Below are 25,477 nucleotides of genomic sequence, written 5' to 3' on the forward strand. Positions count from 1 at the left end.
ATATATCTTACATAAAATAATTAGGATTTAAGAAATGTTAGGAGAACAATGTCACTCCCTAACTTTATGTTGTTTCCACCACTGTCCGAAAACCAATAGTATGTTAAAATCCTAACTGAATAACTTATCCAATTCATTATTCCGTTAGGGTTTCTAACAATGTTTAAGGGAAATGATTGTAATTACCGATACTACAGGAACCTTAAAATTATTTAACATACTTCAGGGGTGTAGGTGTAATTTACCCAATTTTTAATTAGTTATGTAAATACCCGCTAAAAGTTCCCCTAACGCTTTAACGGCTATATATTTGCAATTTAATTCACCACTCTTACTTTCATTTCCATCTCACACACCAACAACACGCAGTACTTGCGAAAATTCAACAATATATAATTCGCGAAATATATATAAAAAAAGGCGGCAAAATTGAAGAGTCGATCGAACGTGATCTACTTTTTGCTTCGATCAGATATTCTGAAATGGATCCAACCAACAAATCGTTGGTAAATCATTTTTATTTATTTTTTCTAATTTTTGCATTAAAATATATGCGCAGTGGTGTGTATGTGTCAATTTTGTTGATTTTTTTGATATTATTTATTATCTCCGGCGAGAAGCTGGGATGTAGGGCTTTGAAATTCTCGGAGAAACTCTGCGCTGCTGTATTTCCCGTTATATCGATAATCGACGCTTTGATTTTTACCTTCTCCGGTTGTTTTGAATACCAAAATCCGTGCCGGAGCAAGGAATCGCATTACGGAAACAACGAAATCGTTCGACTCTCGCAGGAATCACACTGTATTGATCACTATTTATTTCAGCTACCATTTTTCGGGGTTTTACGATTTTCCTTTTTTTTTTAATAATAAAAAATAAATTAATTCGGAGATTGTTTTTTGTGGTTTCTGCTGTAGTTACTGTGAATGAAGTGGAGGCGTTGTATGATTTGTTTAAGAAGTTGAGCAGTTCGATTTTCGACGATGGATTTGTACATAAGGTATCGACTCCTAATTACTGTTAATCTATTTCTCAGATGATTTAAAATATCGTTTATTTAATTTTGAACCTCGGCTCAAGTTCGATTAGACTAAAATTGTTCGAGTGTGAATTGTTTTAATGATCAACATACAGTAGTATCTCGATAAATTAATAACCTCGTTTAAATAATATGTTTTCCCGGTCCCAACTCGAAGGCAACGTGTTAAAAAATATTTCGGTAAATTAATACTTCGCTAAATTAATAGGATTTGGCTAGTCCTAACTGTATTAACTTATAGAGGTTTAACTGTAATTTACACCTCTAATCTGATCATTAGCCAGTGTTTGAATAGCTAATGATCTTAATTACGAGTTGATTCCGTAAGCCAACAAGTAGTATTGGTTTGATACCACTTTTTTTATAAAGAATGTGCTTGAGTTAATCCAGTTTCAGAATTTTCCGTAAACCGATTGACAATTTTGCCTGGGGATTGTACATTCTCGTATAACGATCATAATTTGCTTAGTTTTGTTCACGCAGGAAGAGCTTCAGCTGGCGTTATTTCGAACATCATGTGGTCAGAATTTTTTCTTGGATCGGGTAACCACCGTTCTAGTATTCTAGTCCGCTCGTGATTTTCGGCACTCGATATTTGACTATATGTTGACTGAGATGGTTACCTAGAGAGTACATGTGAAGAGATGAAAATGTATAAATTACAAGAAAGCCCCTGTTGTTAAGAGGCCAAGTTAATACTCTCTGTTGTGGCTTATAGAAAATGACCGGAAATCAATCAATTAGAGTTAAAACTTAACTAACTTCGGTATCGAGGAACTAAGCTACGTATAATTCATAACAACGACTCTGCATTATGCTGAAAATCGGGGCTTAAGTAACTGTCGAACTCAAATGTATATTTACTATTATTTATCTCATTAAAGTTATTCTCGAAACACAAATTTCTCGTAAACGTCTGCTTTTGCCCACAGGTTTTTGATATTTTTGACAAAAAAAGAACGGGAGTTATTGATTTGGAAGAATTTGTTCACTCCCTCAGTATATTCCATCCGAATGCCCCTATGGAAGACAAAATCGAATGTAAGAAGTTGTCGCGAAGATTGTTTAAAAATACTTTAATCTGCGATCATTTTTTTTTCTTTCTTTCAAGAAAGTGTTAAAATTCAATTCTGTATGTGACGCTTTTCGTTGTTTTGCAGTTGCATTCAAGCTTTATGATCTGAGACAAACCGGGTCGATCGGGCGAGAAGAAGTTAGCATCGTTCTTTATATATTTTTCAAAGACGACGAAATGTTATTTTCTTACAATTAATATCTTCTAGTAGATATTATTATTAAGTTAATAAAGAAGGGTTTTTGGTGTTTTAGGTGAAGCAGATGGTGATTGCATTACTAATCGAATTTGATATGAAACTAACTGATGAACTCCTGGACCAAATTATTGAAAAGGTACGACTTTTGTGTGAATTCAGTACTATTTTTTTTTCTTCTCGTATTAAAATTCTAAATTGATGGAGTAAATATATATGTTAAAATTGTGCAACACAGACATTTATGGATGCTGATGCTGATAGAGATGGTAAAATTAATGAACAAGATTGGAACGCTTTTGTCGCTCGACATCCATCGATTTTGAGGAACATGACTTTACCTTATTTGAAGTATGCATTTTCTTTGCTTATATATATCAGTTGAGTATTTGGGCATAAGTAAATAACACTCTCTCTCTCTCTCTCTCTCTCTCTCTCTCTCTCTCTCTCTCTCTCTCTCTCTCAATGCCTGCGCAGGTTTGCTCAAGTAAAACTAGGAATGACCTGAAATGTGTGTCACTTGGCAATAAAGTAGATGAAGATATTAACAAGTCTGTCCCAATGTTGCAATGTAATAAATTTTGTAATATATATATATATATATATATATATATATATATATATATATATATATATATATATATATATATATATTTATATATATATATTGTTTCAAGATGTGAGTGTGACAGTCTAGTGTCGATCAAGGATCAGAGATTATTCGGAGAAATCCTTAAATAATAGTAAGAAACTGCAAAAAAAAGCGACCAAACAATCCAAATCAGTAAAAAAGAGAGTATTATTTCTAATTTGAGTTTTGAATTAATTTACACAAAAACCAAAAAAATGTATTTATAGTTTTTTTTAAGTTACATAAACATGGATTCCTTGGGTTGGAGGGTTTGGTCGTGTAAATATGATTGGTAAAGATTCTAGAATGCTTTCTAATTACCTCCACTTGTAGATATTTTGTAGGAATTATTTTGAGTGTTTTAAAGAATAACTCATATCCTTTCAATCGAATTGATTCCCTCAGTCCATTCAAGAGATGACTTGGTATAAATAAAGATAGTCTTCAATATTTTTTCCTACAAGAATGTAATCCCATAAAGTTGTCATTGAAGAGGTAACTTAATATAAATAAGGCTAGTCTTCAATACTTTCTCCTACCAGATCATGGAATCACAAAAAGTTCAATCAAACAATCAAACAAAAGAAATAAAATAACAGAGATAGGCAAATAAATCACTTAAAAAGTGACAAAGAACAGCATGATGAAATCCAGAAAGCTAAAATAAAGGAAATGAAAATAAAAGAACAGAGATATGCAAATAAATCAATTAAAAAATAAAATACGTGTTATCTTATTCATGTCCATAAATGGCCTACAAACCATAATAAAATTTCAGTACGCAATAAATTTCATTGCGTTCCTCGTACCGAATTAGCAATTAGTTTTATAAATAACTGAATTATCAAAATTTTATTATATTAATAAATTGTAGTCTAAAAATAAAATATTATAGTATAAGTATTTACATTACATATTTATAAATAAAAATAAAAATAGCATAATTTTGAAAACAAAAATTGAATTACCGGCTAGGACTGACGGGATGAACCCAAACATTTTGTTCTCTTAAATGTTGAACGACATTAACTCTTCTAATATCATTACTTTTAATTTAGGGTAAATTACGAAACCGCTTAGGCTAAATAACGAAAAACACCTCATATGTAATAATCAAAATCCCCTCTGATTAACTGTTGATCGAGTTTTTAATAGAAAATGTGTACAATCTATATCTGAAATTGTGTAAAGTCTATACCATAAAATAAAATAAAAAATCCGTGAAAAGTCACATTATAAAGGGTTCGTGTAAGACGGAAACAAAACTCAGGGTTTTTAGTTAATTACGAATAGATGGAGGCGATTTTTGTAATTTAATCTAAGTTTAGGGGTTTTCATAATTTACCCTTTAATTTATTCTTTTCCTTTATAGTTCTGCACTTCACGTTTCAAAGATTATACTTACACATATACATACATACACAAACATGGCGGACAAACCAAGCAGAGGGCTAGTATTGTATGGGGACGGGTTAGCCCGATTGATTGGCCCGGCCCAAACCAACCTCCATGGTTTCGCTTCTCGGGCCTCCTGTGGTTTCTTAGCTCTTCATCACCCCCCTCCTTCAGGTAATTTCATACTGTCTCCTCGGATATACTATTTATTCAGATTGCTGAATTTTTTTTTTCTTCTGCAGATTTAGAATTGGAAAATAGAAATTGAAAAAAAAAATTCAAAATCGGTTAAATTAAATTCATATAGTATATATTCTATTGCCGATTTTGTTCTTCAAATTTACTTGGAAATTAGATTGCAGAAAATGAGGAAACAAGGATAATTCGTGAGTTCGCGGAGATACTCGATTCGAACGAAGCGTATGGAAATACGGTGAGACCGATCGGTTTTTTATTTGTTCGATTTCGATGTCGAACATTACAATGTCATTTGTAATGAAGCTAACACCTCCCTGTAATAATAATAATGCCCCTTCAGGATGTGGAAAACACACACGAAGAGAAGCTTGTGTTCCCAACTGTAGCCGAGAGGTTTTGTTTTAACCTAATTAGGGTTTGATGAACTCGAATAATTCTGTAAATATAAAACACTAATTACCGATGATTTGAGCTTGCGCAGATTTATGGGAATGAAAGCAGCTATAATAACCGACGATTTGAGCTTGAAATCGTTTGGAGGTACACTTGGCTTCAAAGTGTTAAACTGGAACGAGTTAACTCGCGACGGCGATTTAGCTTCTGAACTGCTGAAATTGCTTGGATTTGAAGGAGGGAAGACGTTAGAAACGAACATGTTTGATTTAATCTTTGTTCATATTGGAGCTGGCGCAAAAACGAATGGTCTCAAAGACATAGAACTGTCGAACAAATTGGTTGGCGATTTATTGAACGTGGTGCTGTCTGAATCTGAGGTCGGTTCTCGATTGCACATGTCGGTTATTATGAGCTATGGTGCTATAGTGGGAGATGACGATTTGAAACTTTCGGTTTTTGATAATAAACTCGAGAATGGAAGTGAATTTTCAGGGGTTTTTCCGCGTCAAAGTTACACGATGAAAGGAGGAAAACCGAGGGAAAATGTTAGGTAGGAGTTGGCATTGATCTTTTACGGTTATTGAATGCGTATCGTATTATAGGTCTAATCAATTTCGTTTTGCAGGAATTACTGCCCAATGCTACTTGCCCAGTATCAGAGTGCTGTGACTCGTATGGATACGGTGGAATCGTTTTCTTACAGAGATTTTTTTGAGGTAAATATCGAAATTATTTTAGAGACCCTTTTTTTCTGGTTCTATCGTATGTTTGGTTGTTGTTTAAGGTAACTTTCACATGCTTAAATCTCATTGTATATGTTCTATAGGCACATTGTGATTTCTGTAAGAGCTAATTTGGCTTAAGTTCGGCATTCTTGAATTTATTGAAGTAGATAATATCCGATTATTCCGGTCTTCTCTCTATAAACAAGATATTTCGACATCTCTAAGAAAAATTGAATAAGCCTATGACTAAGATTAATGTAGCTCATAAACCAAGTGGCAGTTATAGCATCGTGATGTAGTGCATTGAGTAGTTTATCATGTCACGCTGTCTCGTTCGTACGATGAAAATATATCATAGAAATTGTGTTTGATTGAATACTTTTCTTTCCAAGTAAATCATGTTTTATTGATTGCATATGCTGACATCCCGATTATTAGTTCTTGTAATTTGGTTATGGACAATGACCCTTGCGGTTAAGTTTCGATAATTATATCTCTTACCAGGTATTTATGAGCTATTTTTTTCATTATTATCGAGTTTTGAGAGAGAATTTTTTATTGTTGCAGAATGGTGGAAACCTGGTTATACCAGCAGATAGGTTCTTACATGAAGTAGCGTTCAAGCTTTGGAAGGCGCCCAAGTACGGGGCATAAGATTTGCCTAATAAAATGCAACTGAAATACAATAAAATCGAGTTTGAGCTCTGAAGATATAAACAAGATTATCAGTTCATTTCTTATCTTCTTACAACACTAATCTTAATTCTTACAGTGGGTTCCTCCAACAACTTTGTAGCAGTTAACATTATCAACGCCATAAAACGGCTACACTTCTGTGCGGTTTATTTCTCGTGTGTAATAATCAACATAAACTCGTTTGGGCTAAAACACGTGAAAGCTTCGGCTGAAGCAATTTAGCATTATTTGTTCGATGCAGCAGCTAAATCGTAACATGGTATACGATTGAAATGAACCCAAGTCATCCTCACAATTTGAAATTCAAGACGATTTTTTCCAAAAAAAATCGCATACATAGCTTTCTTTTAGGACCAATTATTTCGAATAGAGTTTCATAATGTTCGTTCGTGGAAAAAAGCACATGAAACATCTAACATTCTAATACGTTCGTAAAAACATAAGTACCCATCAAAAACCATCCAACAAGCATGAACGAAAACGAAAACAATCCAATTAAAAAAGGCCATCCAACCATAAAAACACCGAAGCAGATCATAACAAAGAAAGGCAAAAACGATCTCAAGACAGAAAAGGCGTCGACCCAATTCCCCTTGAACAGTATTAGAGCTGCGACATTGACCATGTTCCAATTCATTGACCCCTCGTAACAGAGCCTATTCAGACAGTTAGCGACAAACGAGTGGCAGTTGCATGTGAATAGGTTGTAAGATTTGTGCTCAAAATGTCGTGTGCTCGATTGAACCGCATCGTCCCATGTTATTGCGGTCCCGTATTCAGCATGTGCGTAGCGTTGCTTGCATTTATGCCCAACGAGATTTGGAGGGAAACAACACTGTTTATAAAATAAAAGTAAGAATTAAAAAAAAAAAATTGAAGGACTTTTCTTCTCAATTCGAAATACAAATAACTCAACTCCGAAAATTACTGAGATTATGCAACATATGTGACAAATGTCAACCACTTCGATTTAAAAGAGAGGCATGAACGTAATCAAATGTTTGCATGCAGACCATTTAAAATAAAACCGAAAAATTATCGAGCAAAACGAATTACTCTACGGGACCCACAGTTAAGATTACCTTGTTTCGATCCAATTGAAGGTATCTTGCAACAGAACCAAAAGCAAAATCATCAACATTAACAAGATTCGAACCGGAGAAATCTAAAATGGTGCCGTCTTCTCTGCATATTCCAACATGTCCGATGAAAGGCGCTAACCACGAAACTATAGGGAGTGGGGTCCACACAACACAACACGGGAAGTTCGGCTTCTTAGGATCTACTTCATTCAACGGCCACAATTCGTGCAGAATATTTTCGGCAGAAATTTTGTTCTCAACTTCTTGGGAAAGGTTAAGTTCCACCAGAGAAATGTTTTCCGAAGGCATATTGATATTCGGGTAATCACAATTTTGCAGTCCCGGTTATTTGCTCGTCGGAAAATATTCTCCGGTGAAGAAAGATTAGCTCTGCAGGATAAATATAGAACTTTCCCTTAAATATATAAACGAGTTTCGCCTAACAAATTACATATAATCTTGAAAATATAATTCACCATTTGGGGAAATAAAATTAAGAAACCACAAACTAAATCTCATCCGAATTTCCCCTGTTCGGACGTACATACATTCGAAACCGGAAATTAACCCGAAAAAAAAAATTGAAAAAAAAAAAAAATTCAATTGATCAAGGAAATCTCGAGCTGGGATTCACCAAAGATTAGAGAAAAAAACAGTTATACAACTACCATATCCTTTAAGAAGAAATCCTTTTGTTATTGTAAAAGAATTCATTTTTCTCCCCCAAACAAGTCCTTAGGGTTTAGATCAAAAAAATAATCCATGGTAGCTAAAATGCTTTAAAACCCAGAAAAAAAAACAAATAAATAAGCAAGACAATCAAAGACAAGATTAACTTTATAAACTGAAACTGCATTCAATAATGTAACCCTAGATTATAAATTTCAAAACGGGCAGCTCAATAAACAGGATGAAATTAAGAATAAAGCTAAACTTACCTGTAAAAAAATCAGAAATTGAACATCAAAATGCTCTTCGATTTTACTGAGAATCTGAGCTCGGGAAAGAAATAGGAGAGAGAATTTGTCAATGTTCTTTGATTTTTTTTTTTTTTGTTGGGTTTGAATATTAGAGTGATGAGAGAGAAAGAAATGAGGGATTTCTTCGTCGGGAGGGGAAAGGAGTAAAGAGCAAGACTTGTAGAGGGGAAGATGCATGAACCTCGAACAGTGAAACTTCAACTGTTTCTCTCTCCTCTCTCATTTGTGGGGCCTATTTCTCCAATATTAGGTAATTAGATATTACGGTAAATTACAACTATTATAAGGTATGATTAAATTACGAAAACAATCTTTTGTTTGGGTAATTATAACCAGCCCCCTTAATTATAAATCTTCTTGCACATCCATCCTTGCGGTGTCAAATTTAGTAAAATCTTATTGATTATATAGAATATTACCCCTTTTGTACCTATTATATCCCATTCGAGCTTCACATTTTGAAGCAAAACAATTATATGATGTGTTTTTTGGCTAGATATATCAGATTGTTGTGCATCAGAAACTGCATTTTTGTACAAAATAAGTACATAAACTAGAGAACATTCCACAAAATCTAGAAGATTCTGTTGAATTTAACACCATCAATGGACGTGTAAGAAAATTCATAATTGAGGTGCAGTTGTAATTATCCAAACATGAAAGATTTTTTCATAATTTAACCGTACTTTAGGGGTGGTTGTAATTTACTCTAGATATTACTTTATTTGTTCTTCTCATTCAAGTGATATGAAGTTGAAATTAATTAATTAATTCAATTCGGTATGGGTTACAACTTGAAATATTCAATGTTGAACAAAAATGTATTGTTTCATTCATATATGTTAGTGCGTGGGGAAGAATCTCGCATCTAAATTTATTCTAGCAATACAACAAATATGTTATTTCCCTCCAAATTCTACTTCTTTTGATTGTCGGAGAGTTCATCGGGCGTTGGATCCAAAGTCGGCGGCGGTGGAACAGTGAACGGAAGAATATTAAAGACAAATGTTTGAGAAGAGACTCTTTATTAATTGTAAGAACGTAACCCATATGAGGGTCCATCGTTCGAATGACGTGTACACTTCACCGCGTGTAACACATACTAGACGTGAAAATAAGACTACCGAATTTTTCCTTACTTATCGACCATCGTGCAACTTTCGACATAAAATTCAAGATAAAATGAAATATTAATGTGAAGTTACATCTTAGTATAAGGGCTGTACAAAGGAAGATCACATTTAATTTTCAATAAAAGTATAATATATATATGTGTATAAAATTAAGGATCAAGGACAGATTCACCACAAAATGCATCAGGTTCAAAGTTTCTAGCAGATTCGTCACTGTAAACTCCAGGTACAGCTCTACCACCGGGCTCTTGTGGTGCCGGAATATACGACGATTTTCGGGTGCTTTCGTAATTAAATAGGATAGTTGTCCACATAAGCAATGATATTCCAAGTACCACTAGTGTGTTCTTTAGTCTACTTAGAACAGGCTTCACCTGTTGTAATAAATAATAATAATAATTGAGAAATCACAAATTACATGATTGTGTGTGTGTGTGTAAAAAGACTTACAGAAAATGAACCAAGAAGCCTGTCCCGTGCCAAAACTTCTGGAGTCTTCACCCATATCTGTAAATGAAGTTGTAAAATCAAATTCAAACTATGTGAATCCTTTTTTCTTTTTCTTTTTTTTTTTTTTAAATTTTAATAACTCTGCATTTAATTAAACATAAAAAAACATATGGATGCGATAAATGTCGTTCGAACTTTAATATACCATTTCAACTTCAAACGTGATTTTGATCATTTTTAATTCCAAATTTTGCAAAACCCGAAAAATAGAGATTGTAGTATTATGAGTTACTTTTCTAATCCAACTTGAATCACCAAAATTGGATGTCGGACGAGAAATATATACATGAATCAATGGATACTGCCCACAACTTTGATGTATTGATGTATCTAAAATTCAAAATGCGACTCATTCATGCATAACTTTGTCACACGACATCCAATTTAGCGGATTTAAGTTGTCTTAGAAAGCTAACCCAAAGGACTACAATTTTCGTGTTTCGAATGTTGCAAAAATCAAAATAGAAATATGTCAAAATCAGGTTCGAAGAAACGACATTAGTAAAATTAAAACAACATTTAACATTTCAGAAAAATATAATAGTTGAGAAAAATTACCTGGCCATCATACCATCCTGTCTCTTCATCTGTTAAACCCAGCAAAAATAAATAAATTATTATTATTATTATTATAATAATTACATAAATACATATTATAATTAGTTGTAATAAATAAAATATTATATATAAGTTAAATAGGAGATTACATTCAACAGTGGCACTTAGGAGGCGATTGCCAACATAAGCCCAGCCCAAATACATTCTGACAACAGCAAGAATCACAAACACAAGCCCAGTTGCAGCAGAGCCCAAAGCAAGTATAACGGGCTCTGATTTCGGGCCAATTGACCCGAACAAGGAAACAGGAAGGCCCACCAACAGACCAAAGCAGGCCCCACTCACTACCAATCTCGAACAGTACGATACGACGTCGCCTGAAGCCCATGAGAAGGGGAAAGAATCGGAGAGTGATTGGTACTCGTTGATTGGCTGTTGGTCGAATGGAACTGGGCAGTCTGTTTCTCTAGGGGTGTCACTGTCATTCTTGAAAGATGAGAAGGGTATTTTGGGGAAGTGGGTTTGTGTCTGTGTTTTGATTCTAAAGGTTAGTTGGTAGTTTGTGAGTGTGGAGGGGAAGGAGAGAGGTGGTGGTGATGAATATGATGAGAGTGGTTTTAGAGAGAGAAACAATAAGGTGCTGCTGCTCATTTTCTTTGTTTTTCCCTTTTATTTATTTATTGCAAGGTTTTTGATTGGCTGGTTTGGGTTTAGGATATTCTGCAAAACACCGTTTGCTTATTATATATGGCTGTGGTTTTTGGTGTCCGGGTCAAGAAAGAAATAGATAATATCAAAATTATTTAATAATATATAATAATAATAATTTACTAATGAGGTACTGAATTGGCTGTGCATTGAGTTCCCACTTTGAATGAACCAACACTTTCCAATTCAATATAACCTAACCTTACCTTCCCTGTGTAGTAGTAGTAATCATAACATTGCCTCCAAACAAAATTTCAACCTCTCTTTCAACTTTTGCTATACTCAATAATCTAACTCTCACTTGCCAACGACTGCTCGGTTTTACAGCTCTATGCAGTTACTATTCACAGTGAGGCAGTTTAGGCACTTGAGACGCGTAATTATCTGCGCAAAAGACGGCCGTGCCTGTGGGTCCCTGCACAAGACACGAACATGCCTCCACGTTAATATTAATCAACGAGTCCATGTACATATATATTGAAAACCAAGAAACAAATGTATGTATGTGTGCGTGTGCGCGCGCCCGTGTGTGTGTGTGTGTGTGTGTGTGTGTGTGTGTGTGTGTGTGTGTGTGTGTTAGATCTTACGTATTCCAACAGTCGGTTATTAAATCTGAGACCAATGGATCAACGATGGGTGGTATTTCGAGGCGTCTATTCTGGAATCCAACAGCTCCAACGACCTGCATTGAGTTCATTTCTGTCCATGGTACCTGGAGAGTTGCTAGCTCCCACAGTATCACTCCGAAACTATATACATCAGATCTGTGAATTCAAATACATTGTTACTCTTATAACCATAATAATATTCAAGACATAACATTAGACAATAATCGACATAGGCAGACCATTATTAACTCACTTCTCATTGGATGGTTCACTTCTTAGAACCTCTGGAGCCATCCACTCAGCCTGCACATTGGAGAACGATAACCAGTAAATCTTCCATCATATCATAATTTTCCATTTTATTTTTCCCAATAATAAATGGTAAAAAAGAACAACAAAAAAAGAAAAAAAAAAACTATGGAAGTAATTGGCTTCACAGGCATATTTACCGTTCCAGCAGCAGACTTCGAAGATAGAAAAGTATGGTGCTGCAAACGTGACATTCCAAAATCACAAACCTAGCGTATTATCCAAGAAACAAGGAAATTAATTAGAGGAGAGAGAAATTGGAAATTAAGTATGTCTGGATTTGTAGTAACAAGGAAAGAATGGGGGCGTACCTTAACAACCCAATTTTTATCGACAAGGAGATTCAGAGTCTTCAGATCTCTATGCACAATGATAGGATGGCTACTATGCAAATAATTCATCCCCTTAGCCTACAAAAGGTTGACACATTAGCATATGTCAAAACAATCTAATAGCAGAAGCAATTTGGAGTGTTGATTAATCAAATAAATACCACATCAAGGGCCATTTTTATTCTTAGTTTTTCATCTAGTTGGATATTTGGACGATGCAGCAGTTTATATAAACTACCCCTGCAAGAAAGACAGGGATTATAGAAACCATGATCAAACTTTAACATGAGGTGCAAAATATGCTAATGGAGCCAAAACCATCAAATAGTTAGCTATTTTAAGAAATAAACCTGGGAAGAAATTCTGTCAGTATGGACATATTCGGGGGGTGGGTCACTGCGCCCATGAAAAGAACAACATTTGGATGTCTTAACCTTAGCATGATTTCAACCTACAGGCAACAACACGAGCAAAGAGTTTCAAACCAAATATTTTAAAGAATATAAAACCTTCCTAACACGTAAAGTATCACATGTAACACGAAATGCTTAAAAATTAGCATTTACCTCACACTTAAACTGTGCAAGTGCATTGTCTGAGATATCTTGTTTCATAAACTTCTTTACTGCAACTTCCTGTCATGAAATGTACTAGTAATATTAAGTGAATTTACCTCAAAATACCTAAATCGCCTTCAAATATTAAGTGAATTTACCCCAAAAAAGAAAAATCACTTTTAGTAATATCCTTGTAGTTTTTTCATTAAGACATGTATTAACTACATATCTGGCAACTGAAAGTGTAACTCACCGTGCCATTCCATTCTGCTCGGTAGACCTCACCGTATGACCCTGCAAAATGTACAAGAAAATTTTAAGTATTCAGTTTGAGAAGAATGCATGCAAAGATTATACTCTTAGAAACAGAAGTATTATCACATATTTTATATCATACTCTAGCATATGAGTCTGTTGGCATAAGGTATATGCAAAGCTATGTGACTGATGCATATTCAAATAAGATGCAAGTGATCCTTAATCAAAAGCTATCTATGTCTTTGATGCACCGTTAATTAAAGAGTAGATTTCCCAACGAATTTCTATAATGAAGCTTCTCGCTTACTAAAAGATACACCTAACAACTGAATATAATTTACAGAGAAGGATAACAACAAAATGTAAACAAGCACAGACATCTTGCTCCATTCTCAAAATGAACCTCAACTTTCAGTAAGGGAGAACGAATCTAATCCAGCAGACTCTTACCTATACCAATGCGTTCGCCAATTTGAAGATCCTCCCATAAAATTTCGGCAACTCCATTCAGCACAGGATTGTGAATCTTACTAGCGTTATACTTGTCAGTGCAGGACATTAGAGTAGCTTCTGTATTTTGAGAAAATTCAACAAGTGCTCTACCAACAGCTGTTTGGCCATTTGAGATCACTTCATCATTTCTATCGTTGCCTAGGGCATTTTCTTTTCCTGGAATGCTGAGAGACGATTTATGTCCTTCCAACTCCAGTTTAAACAGATGTGCTCCCAATCCATCAGCTGAACGCTTTCTGCTACTGCTACACGATAACTGCAATCCAGTAACGGGGACAAGTGAGTGCTCATTAGACAAGTACATATCTGGATGGCACTGATCAACTGCACAGTTCTTCAAAGACAAAATGTCGAGTTCTCTAGCAAATTCTGGTTCCTTGGCGGCCCTAGTAGCATAATTGGAAGCATCTTCAATATGTGAGTTCAATCGAGTTGATTTTTTCTTGCCAGTTGATGGAAGGTAAAGATCACTGACTTCATGCTCCGATAATTCTGTCTGGATATTCCCTGTTATTCTCCTGACTTTTCTATTTGAGTCGTTGGCAATGGAAGATGATTCTGAACTTGAATTGGAAGTTTCACTAGGAGAAAATAATCTATTTCTAGCTCCTTGGCTTGTACATGAATTTTTTTCACTCCCTGCAACAGTAGCAATACTCTTTGCGTCAACCCCAGAATTTTGATGATGACCACCACTTGGTGCCTCGGCAGGAATAAGTGTGCCAGGAGAACCCATTAGATCAATAATGTACTCACTGCATCAATTGAAAATTTACTATTATTCTCAACAATGAGAGACCTAGATAACCAAATAATGTTTTATAACAAACACCAATTCTACAAAGAAAAAATATGAAATACCAAACCAGATTAATATGATGAAAATATTTATTATGTAGAAAATGGCAAGATGTAGCTTGCATAACGGCAGTTAGTACCTTCCATCATCCAATTTAACCAAGTTCACAGCTCCTTCGTCGGTGCCAGTGTAATAACTCCCTTTGACTAGCTTACACGGAAGGTTGATCCTGTCGGCAAGTACCTAGACACCAACATTTGGATGGTCAGAATTATATTCTTCTTTATTCAATGCAAATATGTACAGATTTTAGAAGAAAACAACACAACAAGGCATTCAAGTCTAAATGTAATATAATGCATAAAAAATGTTGTACAAATCATATATTTAGATACTATTTCATCCACAAAAGTTGCTCTGCCCCCCTACAGAATTTAGGATGGGAAAATGCACTCTCGCCAGATAAGGCAAGATATGGAACTTAAAGGTGAAAACCAATGATATATACTAGAAAGCAAATATTCTTGCTACCTTAAAGAGAAGGGCACGGTGGCGCGAATGCCCAATATCAAGAAAGCCTAGGGGAAGAGCGATCGTATTTAAATATATTCTCAGCTCATGATTCCTTGCCCTCCACCTCCTGAACATTTCTTCGACATCACTAACAGGGCCTCCCATTCTTTCAACAATAAGGTTAGCAAGTTTTTGAACTAGAAAACTCGTATTAATGGCTGTACCCAAAGTGTGGCATTCCATGGACATAACGTTAACTTTTTCCTCTAGTTGCTGGAGTTGCACATCAACCGAACGATTGACCAAAACAACCTCACAATCAGTACTGTCCAAGGCAGAAATTGCCTCAAGTTCTGTTAGTGATGGCATTTTTGTTTGGACCAGCCGATTTGAGTCTATTCCACAAACATCAAAGAACCCGTCAATTACTTTCTCATCATAATTTACAACATTACAGCTCTGCATCACAAAAACAAAGAAGAAGAATTTAATCAATTAACCCCCCACAAGAAAAGAAAATCTAGTGCACAAAACAACCAAGAGGACCAAGCCTATAATATCCACAAGCATATTCGCTTTTGAACTACATGTTAGTTGCAGATGTGATGGTGGTCAGTTTATTTTGTTATTTACTATTTAAGGGTAATAAGCAATTATTACTAGTGAATGCAATCAACAACTAAAAAGACTTGCACCGAAAGTATTATCCACCGCCTACAAGAGAAGGAAACAAAATATGCATGCATTTCGAAATCTTGACACGTCGTGAATCTCCAACCGACACATGGATAACTAAATAAAAATAAAATCATAATTCACTCAATTCAAACGGTGTACATGGTGGAAAAAATAAATTAAACTAGCATGTTTATGATGGCATAATGTCTATCAAATGCCTAATTTAGCACGACTTAGTAATGACAGGAGGACTAACTGGAAATTGTCCACTGTTACAGACTGCTAATGCAATGTTTCTCCACCGCCTAATTTTAAGTGCTATTGAGCAACATATAATCAATGCATCAATGGCCTGCCTAAACATCTTTGCCACAGATTATGTTATGCATATAAAACTCCAGCAATTCTCACTGCTGCAACACATAAATTAAACATTTAAACTGAATAGTTCATTATAACTTAAATCAACGACAGAGGCAATTAAATCAAAACCTAAAAAAAACATCAAAAAATATGAATAATTCAAGGAAGATGTTTGACCGAATATCGGAGCGACAAAAATTCGGCAAGGTTTTGAGAAGGCGAGCAGCCGAGGCTAATCTGCTTGGCAGCATTGATCTGAGCTGTTTCCGAGTCAACGTAATTTTGACCCGGATCCGAAACGCTAATTGCCAGCGCCAATTGCATTTGAAACTCCTCCTCGATGAAATTGAAATTGCTAGCATTCGAACTCTCATTCCCCGATGAAACCGCCGTTTCCGGCAAATCCGGCGGCGGTGAAGTGGAGGTCAATGGCTGGGACGGCGGTGCCGGAGGAGCGGAATCGATTACCGGCGGCGGCGGGGGCGGCCTCCCATGGTGGTGGTGATCGCCAATATGAAGCTTCCGCAAAAAGTGTTTCACCTTCGACATTTTCCTTGCCTCTCATCGATCGGGCAAAACAAAAACTGATAATTTACAGAAATATACAGAAGAACGAAACAAAAATCGGAGAAAATTGATTGTACTATTGGGGTAGGGTTTTGGATTATCGGAAAATTGGGGTTAAAGTTGGCACTGGTGGGTGGAGAGTGGGGAGAGAAGCGGTTTTAAGCTGCGCACTAAGGTAGTCTTCATCGGCAAGGTTTAGATATATATACTATAATACTACTGTGAATGAATTAACTGTTGCGTGCTTCCCTCCAAGTTTAATTTAATGCATTAATAAATCATTTATATATTACTTTACTATTTTGTATTTTACTTTTTGGATTTTATTGCCACATCATTGCAATAAAATAAGGAAAAAATGGTTAAAATTGTAAAAAAATATTTTGTATAACTAATAGTCCGTTCGAATATTCTGAATTTGCTAAAAGTGTTTCGGGCAACTTAGTTAGACTGTTTAGATTGAAAATACACAGCTCTGATTAGACGATTACAGTGCTTAGATTAAAAATAGACAGTCACTGCAAAAAGAACAATTTAATTGTAGAATTTGTATTGAAAATAGACAGTTTAAACTAAAAATTAGGATCGAGACCGATAAAAATAACCATTTCCAGCGACATAGTTTGTGGAAATTGGGCGATCGGCGAATTGTGCAAAATATATATTGATTTGATTATTGAAAATTGGCGGGTATTGGGCAGCGACTAAGACGGCTTATGAGATCCTACATCAGGTGAAATTCACCATATGAATTTAAACCACAGATCTACATCAATAACTACCACTAAGCACATTTAAACATTGGTGTTTGTGTGTTGTGTCTGTATGTGTATATCTATAGTTTAAAACTACATGGTGTATTTCATCGGATGTAGGTTCTACAAAACCCGACTAAAACGACCTAAGACAGTAACCAATTTTTTATTTTTATATTTCTATAAAACAGCTCAAACATTAAACTTCAAAGCTAATAATCTTCACAATTATTAAATTTTAGACATAAATATATAGGATTAAAAAAAATCTAAACTAGAAGAAAATAAAGTAGCCAAGTTGCAATCAGCAACAATGGGTTATTTCGCGATCATCATTTCATCATTCATAATTCAAATGGCGGGAAAGAAGATATAAATAATAAGAGTAAATCGCGTTTAAAAAAGAAAAAAAGAACAAAGTACTTGTGGAACATAAAATACTTTCTTATGTTTTATGTACAACAAGATGAACGAAAGGTACTACTTGTATCAATCACCATTTTGCGAATAAACGGCCGGAGTTCTCTCACGCGGTGGCGGCAGCCGCCTCCTCAGCCATCTGAGACACCGAGAGGAGGGTGCAGATCAGGTTGCGATCTCCATACACATTGTCAACACGCCCTGAGAATATATCACCAAAAAAAAATTGTTATATAATTACTTTATATAATTATAATAAAAAAAACAATCTTATTTTCCCAACAAAAGAAAGAAATAAATAGAGCATATAATTAATTTGCATTAAATATTAAAATGTGTCGTATACGAACCTGTGGTAGGCCAGAACTTGGCGGTCTTGAGCCAAGCAGCAGGGTAAGCGGCATATTCCCGTGAATACGGTTTTGTCCAAGCATCGGCCATAAGGAGCGATGGTGGATGAGGAGCACCCTAGTAATAAACATAAATAAAATGCAATCAATAAACCCGAACGGAAAAAAAAATCACTAAAATCGAAATATAGTATCCACGGTTCAATAATAATAATAATAATAATAATAATAATAATAATAATAATAATAATAATAATAATAATAATAATAATAATAATAATAATAATAATAATACCTTGAGAACATTGTTGTTGATGTCGGCTTTGCCGTTCTCGATCAATGCAATTTCTTCTCTGATAGATATAAGTGCATCACAAAACCTGTCTAGCTCCGCCTGCAAAAATTAAAGATTAAAATACGAAGCGAAATTCAGAACCGTATGGAGAAATAAAATATAGTATATTTGTGTGTGGAATTTGAGTTTGAATTTGAATTTGATTTACCTTGCTTTCACTTTCAGTTGGTTCGATCATAAGAGTACCAGGAACGGGCCATGACATGGTTGGCCCGTGGAATCCATAGTCCATTAGACGTTTTGCCACGTCTTCAGCCTCGATTCCAGCAGTAGTCTACACCAAAATTGACATTTTAAGAAATTGTATTTATTATTATTTTTTCGAAAGTAAAAAAAAAAAAGATTGCATAAATGATTTTTAAAAGTTGGACAAACCTTAAACCCTCTCAAATCTATGATGAACTCATGGGCGCATGTCCCGTTCACACCCCAGAAAAGAACCGGGTAATGCTTCTATTGATCATAAAATTCACAAGAAATTATGAAAGGGTTAAATACGAAAATACGAAAATACGAAAAAATATAGATAAAGATAGAGTTGAAAGAAAAAAGACCTCCAAACGCTTAGCCATATAATTTGCATTCAAAATAGCAATCTTGGAAGCATCGGTTAATCCCTTTGACCCCATCATAGCTATGTAGGTATATGAAATAGGCAAAATGAGAGCGGAGCCCCACGGTGCAGCAGAAATAGTACCAAGGGGTTCGGCATTTTCAGGTGCGGGTATTCCTCCAGTGGACACCTGCAATAAATCGAAAAAAAAAAGACAATACGGAAATTATTATATATTTTTTTAATTAATATATCTAGAAAAGAATTTGAATTTGATTTATACATACCACGGGATGTGATGGTAGAAATGGTGCAAGATGTTTCTTCACACCAATTGGTCCCATACCGGGCCCACCTCCACCGTGTGGGATACAGAATGTTTTGTGGAGATTGAGATGGCATACATCTGCTCCGATAAATCCTGGGCTTGTCAGACCAACCTGTAATAAGCAGAAAATGTTATTTACAGTTTTGCACTTATAAACGAACATTTTGAAAAGAAAAAAAAAATTAAGACTGATGAATATCTTATATTTGTAAGTCATGATTTACAATCCTTGGATTAAATAGGATTGTGTAATAATAGGGGCTGAGGTTGGATTAAATATCATTCATATGCTTGATTATATTCCGGGCCCGCCTCCAATCACATTTGATAACCCTCGATTATATTATCTATCAAGTCCCATCCTTATTCCCGAACGAGGCCTTACATGATGTACTATTGTAGTAAAACTTGTACCTGAGCATTCATGTTAGCTCCATCCATGTAAACTTGTCCACCATTGTCGTGAATTATTTTGCAGATCTCGTCAATCCCCTCCTCGTAAACTCCGTGAGTCGATGGATACGTTACCTAGAAATTCACAGGAATATTTATTGAATAAAAAAGGAATAAATGAAATGGAATATTCAGACAAGAGTAGTAATTATTATTAAAAAACCGTACCATAAGTGCAGATAAGTTGTCCTTATTTGCTTCTGCAGCCTTCTTCAACTCCGCAATGTTAATATTTCCCTTTGCATCCGTTCCAACAGCCACAATTTTCATCCCACACATAGCTGCACTTGCGGGGTTCGTTCCGTGTGCCGAGACTGGGATAATGCATACATTTCGGTGGTGGTCCCCTCTTGACTATATTAGAAAGTTCACCATAAATCAACGCCACTAACTAAAATATCAATAGTAAGTGTCACTTTAGACTAGAGTTTCAAGGCATAATAATTATTTTTTTCCAAATTTACCCCGACATTACTGATAGATTAATGAAGTGCGAAAGAAAAAATGAAAAGCCACAGGGGTAATTTGGTCAAATAAGGATTTATTTTTTCCAAAAAAATTCAAGAATGTGTAATAACTTTCTTAATTTGTGTATCTATCTTAAACAGCACTTAAAAAATAAACGGAGGGAGTACATAACTTCACACCTAATAAGAACCCTTGTAGCAAAAGAGCCTCGGTTTTGATGTCACCGAGATAATATATTTTATTAGCGTTTATTAAGTTAATCTAAACTTAATTGATGTAAAATTACCATGTGATACGCTCGAATAACCATAAGCCCAGCATATTCTCCAGCAGCACCAGCATTTGGTTGAAGAGAGAAAGAATCGAAGCCAGTGATAGTACACAACATATCACCCAAGTTCTTGAACATTTCCTTTTATAATAAAAAAACCGTCATTAGTTCAATAACGTAATTGTTTACCAAATAAATAGAAAGAATTTATTTCAATTTCAAATAGTATATTTAAAAAAATAAAAAAGAAAACCTGAAAGCCAGCAGCTTGTTCAGTAGGGGCAAAAGGGTGAATATCCGCAAAAGCGGGCCATGTCACTGGCATCATTTCTGTTGTGGCATTCAACTTCATCGTACAAGATCCCAGTGGAATCATACTGTGGCACAAAGAAAGATCCTTCGATTGAAGCTTGGAAATGTACCTAAGAAGCTCATGCTCGGTGTGGAACCTGCAAAAATCAGTTACATTTACCGATTTACCCTTATAAGGAATAAATAACTTGAAATAATTCGCATTTTTTGTAATGAAATTTTTCGTACGAGTTGAATATTTGGTGAGTCAGATACGGGCTCTCCCTCACGAGTCCCGAAGGAATCAAACTTTCAACTTCCGATGCAAGAGATTCAGCAGTAAATGTCACCTGATTGACATAATGCTCAACTTATTATATTATGTATAAAATTGAAATTTAAAAAAAAAAAATCAAATAAATAAAATACTTGTACTTACCGGCTTACCACCTGCAAAGACTTCGAAAAGCTTGTCCACATCTTCCAAAGTGGTGGTTTCATCGAAAGCGACAGTTATCTGTGGTATAAAAAGGGTGTGATTATTATTTATTTCATTATTTCCACATTATTGCAACTTATATCGATATAGAAATAGATAGATAAATAATGCTTACGGTATTCTTGTCGACAATACGCAAGTTGATTCCGTGTTTGTTAGCAACATCTGCAATAGCTTTTGCGTCTCCGCATTTGATTTTCACAGTGTCGAAGAAAGGAAGGCTCTGAACTTCTACGGTACCGAGCTTTTTTAATCCAACGGATAATGTTCCAGCCAAACCATGTACCCTTTGGGCTATGGTTTTAAGCCCTTCTGGTCCGTGATAAACAGCGTACATGGCAGCCATGTTTGCAAGCAACGCCTGCATATAACAGAAAAAAAAAAAGGCATTTGTTTAATTATTTAATCTTCGAAATTGGAAAACGCCCGCAAATTTGATCAAAGAGGAAGACAAAATTTTATTTATTTTCCCCCCACGATTACTATTGACTGCTTACTTTTGAATTCATGAAAGATTCTTGGATTTGAATGATAGATTACACACTAAGGTTGTGATATAAGAGCATCTCCAGCAAGAAAAACGTATAATTTAAAGCTAAAACACTGTGAAATAGTTCAAATTCAACTTTTTAGCACTAAATTACACGTTTTCCTCGCTTAAATATAGCAGCTAGAGCAGTTCATTGAGTTCTCATAAATCTCCTTAACATAAAACAAATGAATCAATAATACACAATTGATAATAATAATAATGATAAACTCACCTGAGCAGTACAAATGTTGCTGGTCGCCTTATCCCTACGAATATGCTGCTCCCTCGTCTGCATCGCCATACGAAGAGCCGGCTTTCCCGACGAATCAACACTCATACCAATAATCCTTCCAGGCATCATCCTCTTATACTCCTGTGAAGTAGCCAAGAAAGCGGCATGCGGGCCCCCATACCCCATCGGAACACCGAACCTCTGAGCGGACCCCACCACAATATCCGCCCCCAATTCGCCAGGTGGCTTCAGCATCGTCAAAGCCAACAAATCCGAAGCCATCACCACCTTCACACCATTAGCATGAGCGTTCTTGATGAACTCGCCGTAGTCCAAAACCTCACCCTCTGTACCAGGGTACTGCACTAAAACGCCACAAACATCGCCCGATTTGTAATCGATGTCCTTAACATCGGACACGACTACTTTGAGATCGAATCCGTCCGCTCGGGTTTTGCAGATGTCGATTGTCTGCGGGTGGCAGTTGCTTGCTATGATGAATGTCTTCTTCTTGCCTTTAAGGATGTTGTTGCACATGGCCATGGCTTCGGCTGCGGCTGTGCCTTCGTCGAGGAGGGAGGCGTTCGACATGGGCAAGGCGGTGAGATCCGTGATCATGGTTTGGTAGTTGAGCAGGGATTCGAGCCTGCCCTGTGAAATCTCGGCCTGGTACGGTGTGTACTGTGTGTACCACCCTGGATTCTCCATGATGTTTCGCAGGATGACAGGTGGCACGTACGTGTTGTAGTAACCCATGCCAATGTAGGATTTGAAGACCTTGTTTTTGGAGGCTAAATCGGACATGTGGGCGAGCATCTGTGCTTCGGTGAGGCCTTCGCCGAAAATGGGGAGATCCATTTTGTCGATGCGGATGGATTTGGGGACGGTGGCGTCGATTAGCTCGTCTAGGGTTTTGAAGCCGACGAATTCCGCCATCTTCGACTGGTCCTCCGGCGTGGCGGAGTTGTGGCGGCGGGGGAAGGTGTCGCTGGGCTTCAGGGCGGCGACGGAGATGGATCGGGCGCCGAGGAATTGCGATAGGGTTTTGGAATTGGTGGTCCTGCCCTGCTGCTGTACGGCGCTCGGAGATAACGAGGAGACATACCTTGAGGATTTGTAGAGTGGCTGCTGCTTGGATTCCGAAAACAGCCGCCGGAGAATTGCTCTGTTCGCCAATTTTCTCGCGCGCTCCATTTTTGATTTATTTGGGAAGAGAGGAAATTGCGAACACCCCAGAGAGAAGGGGATGAATGCAGAGAAGATGAAGTGTTTGAGGAAATGCTTCAGTGAGTTTGAGATTTGTATAATACAGTTATAAAGATTTCATTTTTAATTTACTGTTGTGATAGCCGAAGGAAGTGGGTGGTGGTAATGGGTTGTTGAGATCACTCTCTCTACTCTCTTACACAAATATATATACTATTTTTTATTAATATTAAAATATATATTTATTTATTGTATTGAGGGTAATTATTTGAAAAAAAATAAAAATATTAAATTTGTGGCCTAGCTAATTGATTTAGCAAGAAAAAAATAAATTAAATTATTAAATATGTGTGTAATTTACATCTCTCGTATAAGCCCTTACACTATACTGCACTCGTTTTGGTTATTATTATTATTAGATCTTATTGATAAAACAGTAGAGGCTAATAATATGTTCGATTGACAAGATTCGCAATTAAATGCTATTATTTCATTAAATTAATGGTACATTTTCCGAGGAATTAATTTTGTAAGAATGTGACTGAACATGGAAAAAGCCTATTTTATCCTTAAAACTACGTGTTAATTTTATTCAAATAAAATGTTTTATAAACAAATAAGAATTTAACAGATTTAATATAAAATATAATTTAAAGAATGGAAGATCTTATTAATTAAATAATTAATTAGTCTCGTTTAATCCAAATTAATCCGATATATGTAACCAAACGAGCAATAACTCCAACTCACCATATGATTGGTTGCAGTTAAAATCAGTTTTTTTCCTAAATTTATTTTTCATTTTTTTTTTTTGGGGGTAATTTAATAATGCAATTGTGACCATGTATATGAGATCAGGCTATGCAGCACCAACTTGAGATAAAGGACATGGATTTTGGGTGTCACGTGCAAATCTTGAAACTATGTAAGCCAATGGTTTTTTGGTAAAAATCTAATCTTTTTCTGCAGAAATATGAGATAAATAGGGTAAATTTGAAGAGAAAAGATATGTATGGAAGGGAATGAATGGGAAAGGATTGAGATTTAGTGGATCAAATTTAATGGATTTGGCACAAAAAAGGATTAAAAAATAAATATAAATAAAAGAAAATATGTTGTATTGTATGATTGGGGAAATTGTGATGTGTAGAGAATGATGGTGCATGGCATATTCTCTTTCACATTTAGCTTATCTTAGTTCCACACCTCACATAAATAAAATAAAAAGGATTAACACAATTTGAGTTTCATTATCTTGGAAAATATAAGTTAGAATCTAAGATATTTTTAATATTTTTTATGCTAGTGTAATTGAGATTATGAATGTAAATGAGCTGAGGCGGTTCGCAAGACTCTGTTTTTCTGATGAACTAAATTAGAGCTCATTTTTTATTATTCAGAAGCTCATATTTAGTAGCTACCATGCGATTAATTTTTTAGGCAGCGTGTGTTTAAGGATGTTACTGGAGAAATAACATTTAATCTCGAGTTTTAATCATTACGTTAATTATCGATATCGGATTACTAGTTACTATCTTCTATTAAATTTGTTAATTTATGTGCTGAACATGACTGGTTAAAGTAGGACTGCCAATTCGATATAGGTAACCAAACGAGACCTTAAATAATATTGTGATTATATAAAAGATTAATACAAATATAAATAATATTTTGTACAAGGTTGGTTGGTAGCTTTCGAGGGGGCTAAAGGAATCATGAATGAGTGAGTTTGGTGAATCTTTTGCATTCAATAAACTTTAAATTCAATCCAAGGGCCTTGGAGTTGATGGGGATGTTTACCTTATGCAATCTGGACCGTTGATCAAAATCTTCTGTGATTCTGTGGCAAATGAATCAACGGCCACTGATTTTTCCTCTCAGCTTCTATGTTTGTGAAAGTTAAAAATGCGTAGTGTATAATTCTTTTCTATTATTGGAAGACAAA

At 35.5% G+C, this 25,477-nt stretch overlaps 6 protein-coding genes across 7 annotated transcripts; 2 read left to right on the forward strand and 4 right to left on the reverse strand.

The window, feature by feature from the left end:
• Positions 1 to 344: 344 nt before the first annotated feature.
• On the forward strand, positions 345 to 2,910 carry LOC105967113 (calcineurin B-like protein 10). Its single transcript, XM_012991688.2, has 9 exons — positions 345 to 506; positions 621 to 801; positions 918 to 1,000; positions 1,523 to 1,582; positions 1,972 to 2,080; positions 2,200 to 2,252; positions 2,369 to 2,449; positions 2,549 to 2,661; positions 2,788 to 2,910. Exons 1-9 carry the CDS (start codon positions 483 to 485, stop codon positions 2,816 to 2,818), a joined length of 735 nt encoding a protein of 244 aa, XP_012847142.2. The 5' UTR covers positions 345 to 482; the 3' UTR covers positions 2,819 to 2,910.
• Positions 2,911 to 4,314: 1,404 nt separating this feature from the next.
• Positions 4,315 to 6,535, forward strand: LOC105967110 (rhomboid family protein). The gene is made up of 6 exons (XM_088818181.1): positions 4,315 to 4,510; positions 4,699 to 4,769; positions 4,875 to 4,927; positions 5,016 to 5,480; positions 5,556 to 5,646; positions 6,223 to 6,535. The coding sequence occupies exons 1-6, from the start codon at positions 4,369 to 4,371 to the stop codon at positions 6,307 to 6,309; spliced, it is 909 nt and encodes a 302-aa protein (XP_088674307.1). The 5' UTR covers positions 4,315 to 4,368; the 3' UTR covers positions 6,310 to 6,535.
• A 152-nt stretch (positions 6,536 to 6,687) lies between these two features.
• RTE1 (protein REVERSION-TO-ETHYLENE SENSITIVITY-like protein (DUF778)) lies at positions 6,688 to 8,658 on the reverse strand. The gene is made up of 3 exons (XM_012991687.2): positions 8,372 to 8,658; positions 7,434 to 7,823; positions 6,688 to 7,186 (listed from the first exon to the last, which is right to left on the reverse strand). Exons 2-3 carry the CDS (start codon positions 7,740 to 7,742, stop codon positions 6,764 to 6,766), a joined length of 732 nt encoding a protein of 243 aa, XP_012847141.1. The 5' UTR covers positions 7,743 to 7,823; positions 8,372 to 8,658; the 3' UTR covers positions 6,688 to 6,763.
• Positions 8,659 to 9,571: 913 nt separating this feature from the next.
• Positions 9,572 to 11,383, reverse strand: LOC105967029 (YCF36, putative (DUF1230)). The gene is made up of 4 exons (XM_088818184.1): positions 10,764 to 11,383; positions 10,615 to 10,643; positions 9,997 to 10,053; positions 9,572 to 9,920 (listed from the first exon to the last, which is right to left on the reverse strand). The coding sequence occupies exons 1-4, from the start codon at positions 11,263 to 11,265 to the stop codon at positions 9,696 to 9,698; spliced, it is 813 nt and encodes a 270-aa protein (XP_088674310.1). The 5' UTR covers positions 11,266 to 11,383; the 3' UTR covers positions 9,572 to 9,695.
• Positions 11,384 to 11,453: 70 nt separating this feature from the next.
• On the reverse strand, positions 11,454 to 17,242 carry LOC105967114 (putative serine/threonine-protein kinase SIS8). Of its 2 annotated transcripts, XM_088818182.1 has the most exons (13): positions 16,430 to 17,242; positions 15,230 to 15,670; positions 14,838 to 14,941; positions 13,837 to 14,654; positions 13,382 to 13,422; positions 13,138 to 13,206; positions 12,922 to 13,022; positions 12,733 to 12,811; positions 12,551 to 12,649; positions 12,380 to 12,448; positions 12,184 to 12,233; positions 11,910 to 12,086; positions 11,454 to 11,737 (listed from the first exon to the last, which is right to left on the reverse strand). In XM_088818182.1, exons 1-13 carry the CDS (start codon positions 16,799 to 16,801, stop codon positions 11,644 to 11,646), a joined length of 2,514 nt encoding a protein of 837 aa, XP_088674308.1. In that variant the 5' UTR covers positions 16,802 to 17,242; the 3' UTR covers positions 11,454 to 11,643. The 2 variants fall into 2 exon arrangements, with proteins under 2 accessions (XP_088674308.1, XP_088674309.1); XM_088818183.1 differs by lacking the exon at positions 11,454 to 11,737 and having other exon boundaries at positions 11,846 to 12,086; positions 16,430 to 17,078.
• Positions 17,243 to 17,859: 617 nt separating this feature from the next.
• On the reverse strand, positions 17,860 to 23,878 carry LOC105967084 (glycine dehydrogenase (decarboxylating), mitochondrial). The gene is made up of 15 exons (XM_012991644.2): positions 22,327 to 23,878; positions 21,678 to 21,923; positions 21,503 to 21,580; positions 21,313 to 21,413; positions 21,026 to 21,221; positions 20,788 to 20,913; positions 20,202 to 20,387; positions 19,995 to 20,108; positions 19,540 to 19,692; positions 19,254 to 19,442; positions 19,075 to 19,152; positions 18,848 to 18,973; positions 18,640 to 18,738; positions 18,345 to 18,462; positions 17,860 to 18,195 (listed from the first exon to the last, which is right to left on the reverse strand). Exons 1-15 carry the CDS (start codon positions 23,518 to 23,520, stop codon positions 18,101 to 18,103), a joined length of 3,099 nt encoding a protein of 1,032 aa, XP_012847098.2. The 5' UTR covers positions 23,521 to 23,878; the 3' UTR covers positions 17,860 to 18,100.
• Between the last annotated feature and the right edge of the window lie 1,599 nt (positions 23,879 to 25,477).

This window comes from Erythranthe guttata, chromosome 5 (assembly GCF_056151865.1).
Source record: "Erythranthe guttata isolate IM_541 chromosome 5, IM_541, whole genome shotgun sequence".
NCBI lineage: Eukaryota > Viridiplantae > Streptophyta > Magnoliopsida > Lamiales > Phrymaceae > Erythranthe > Erythranthe guttata.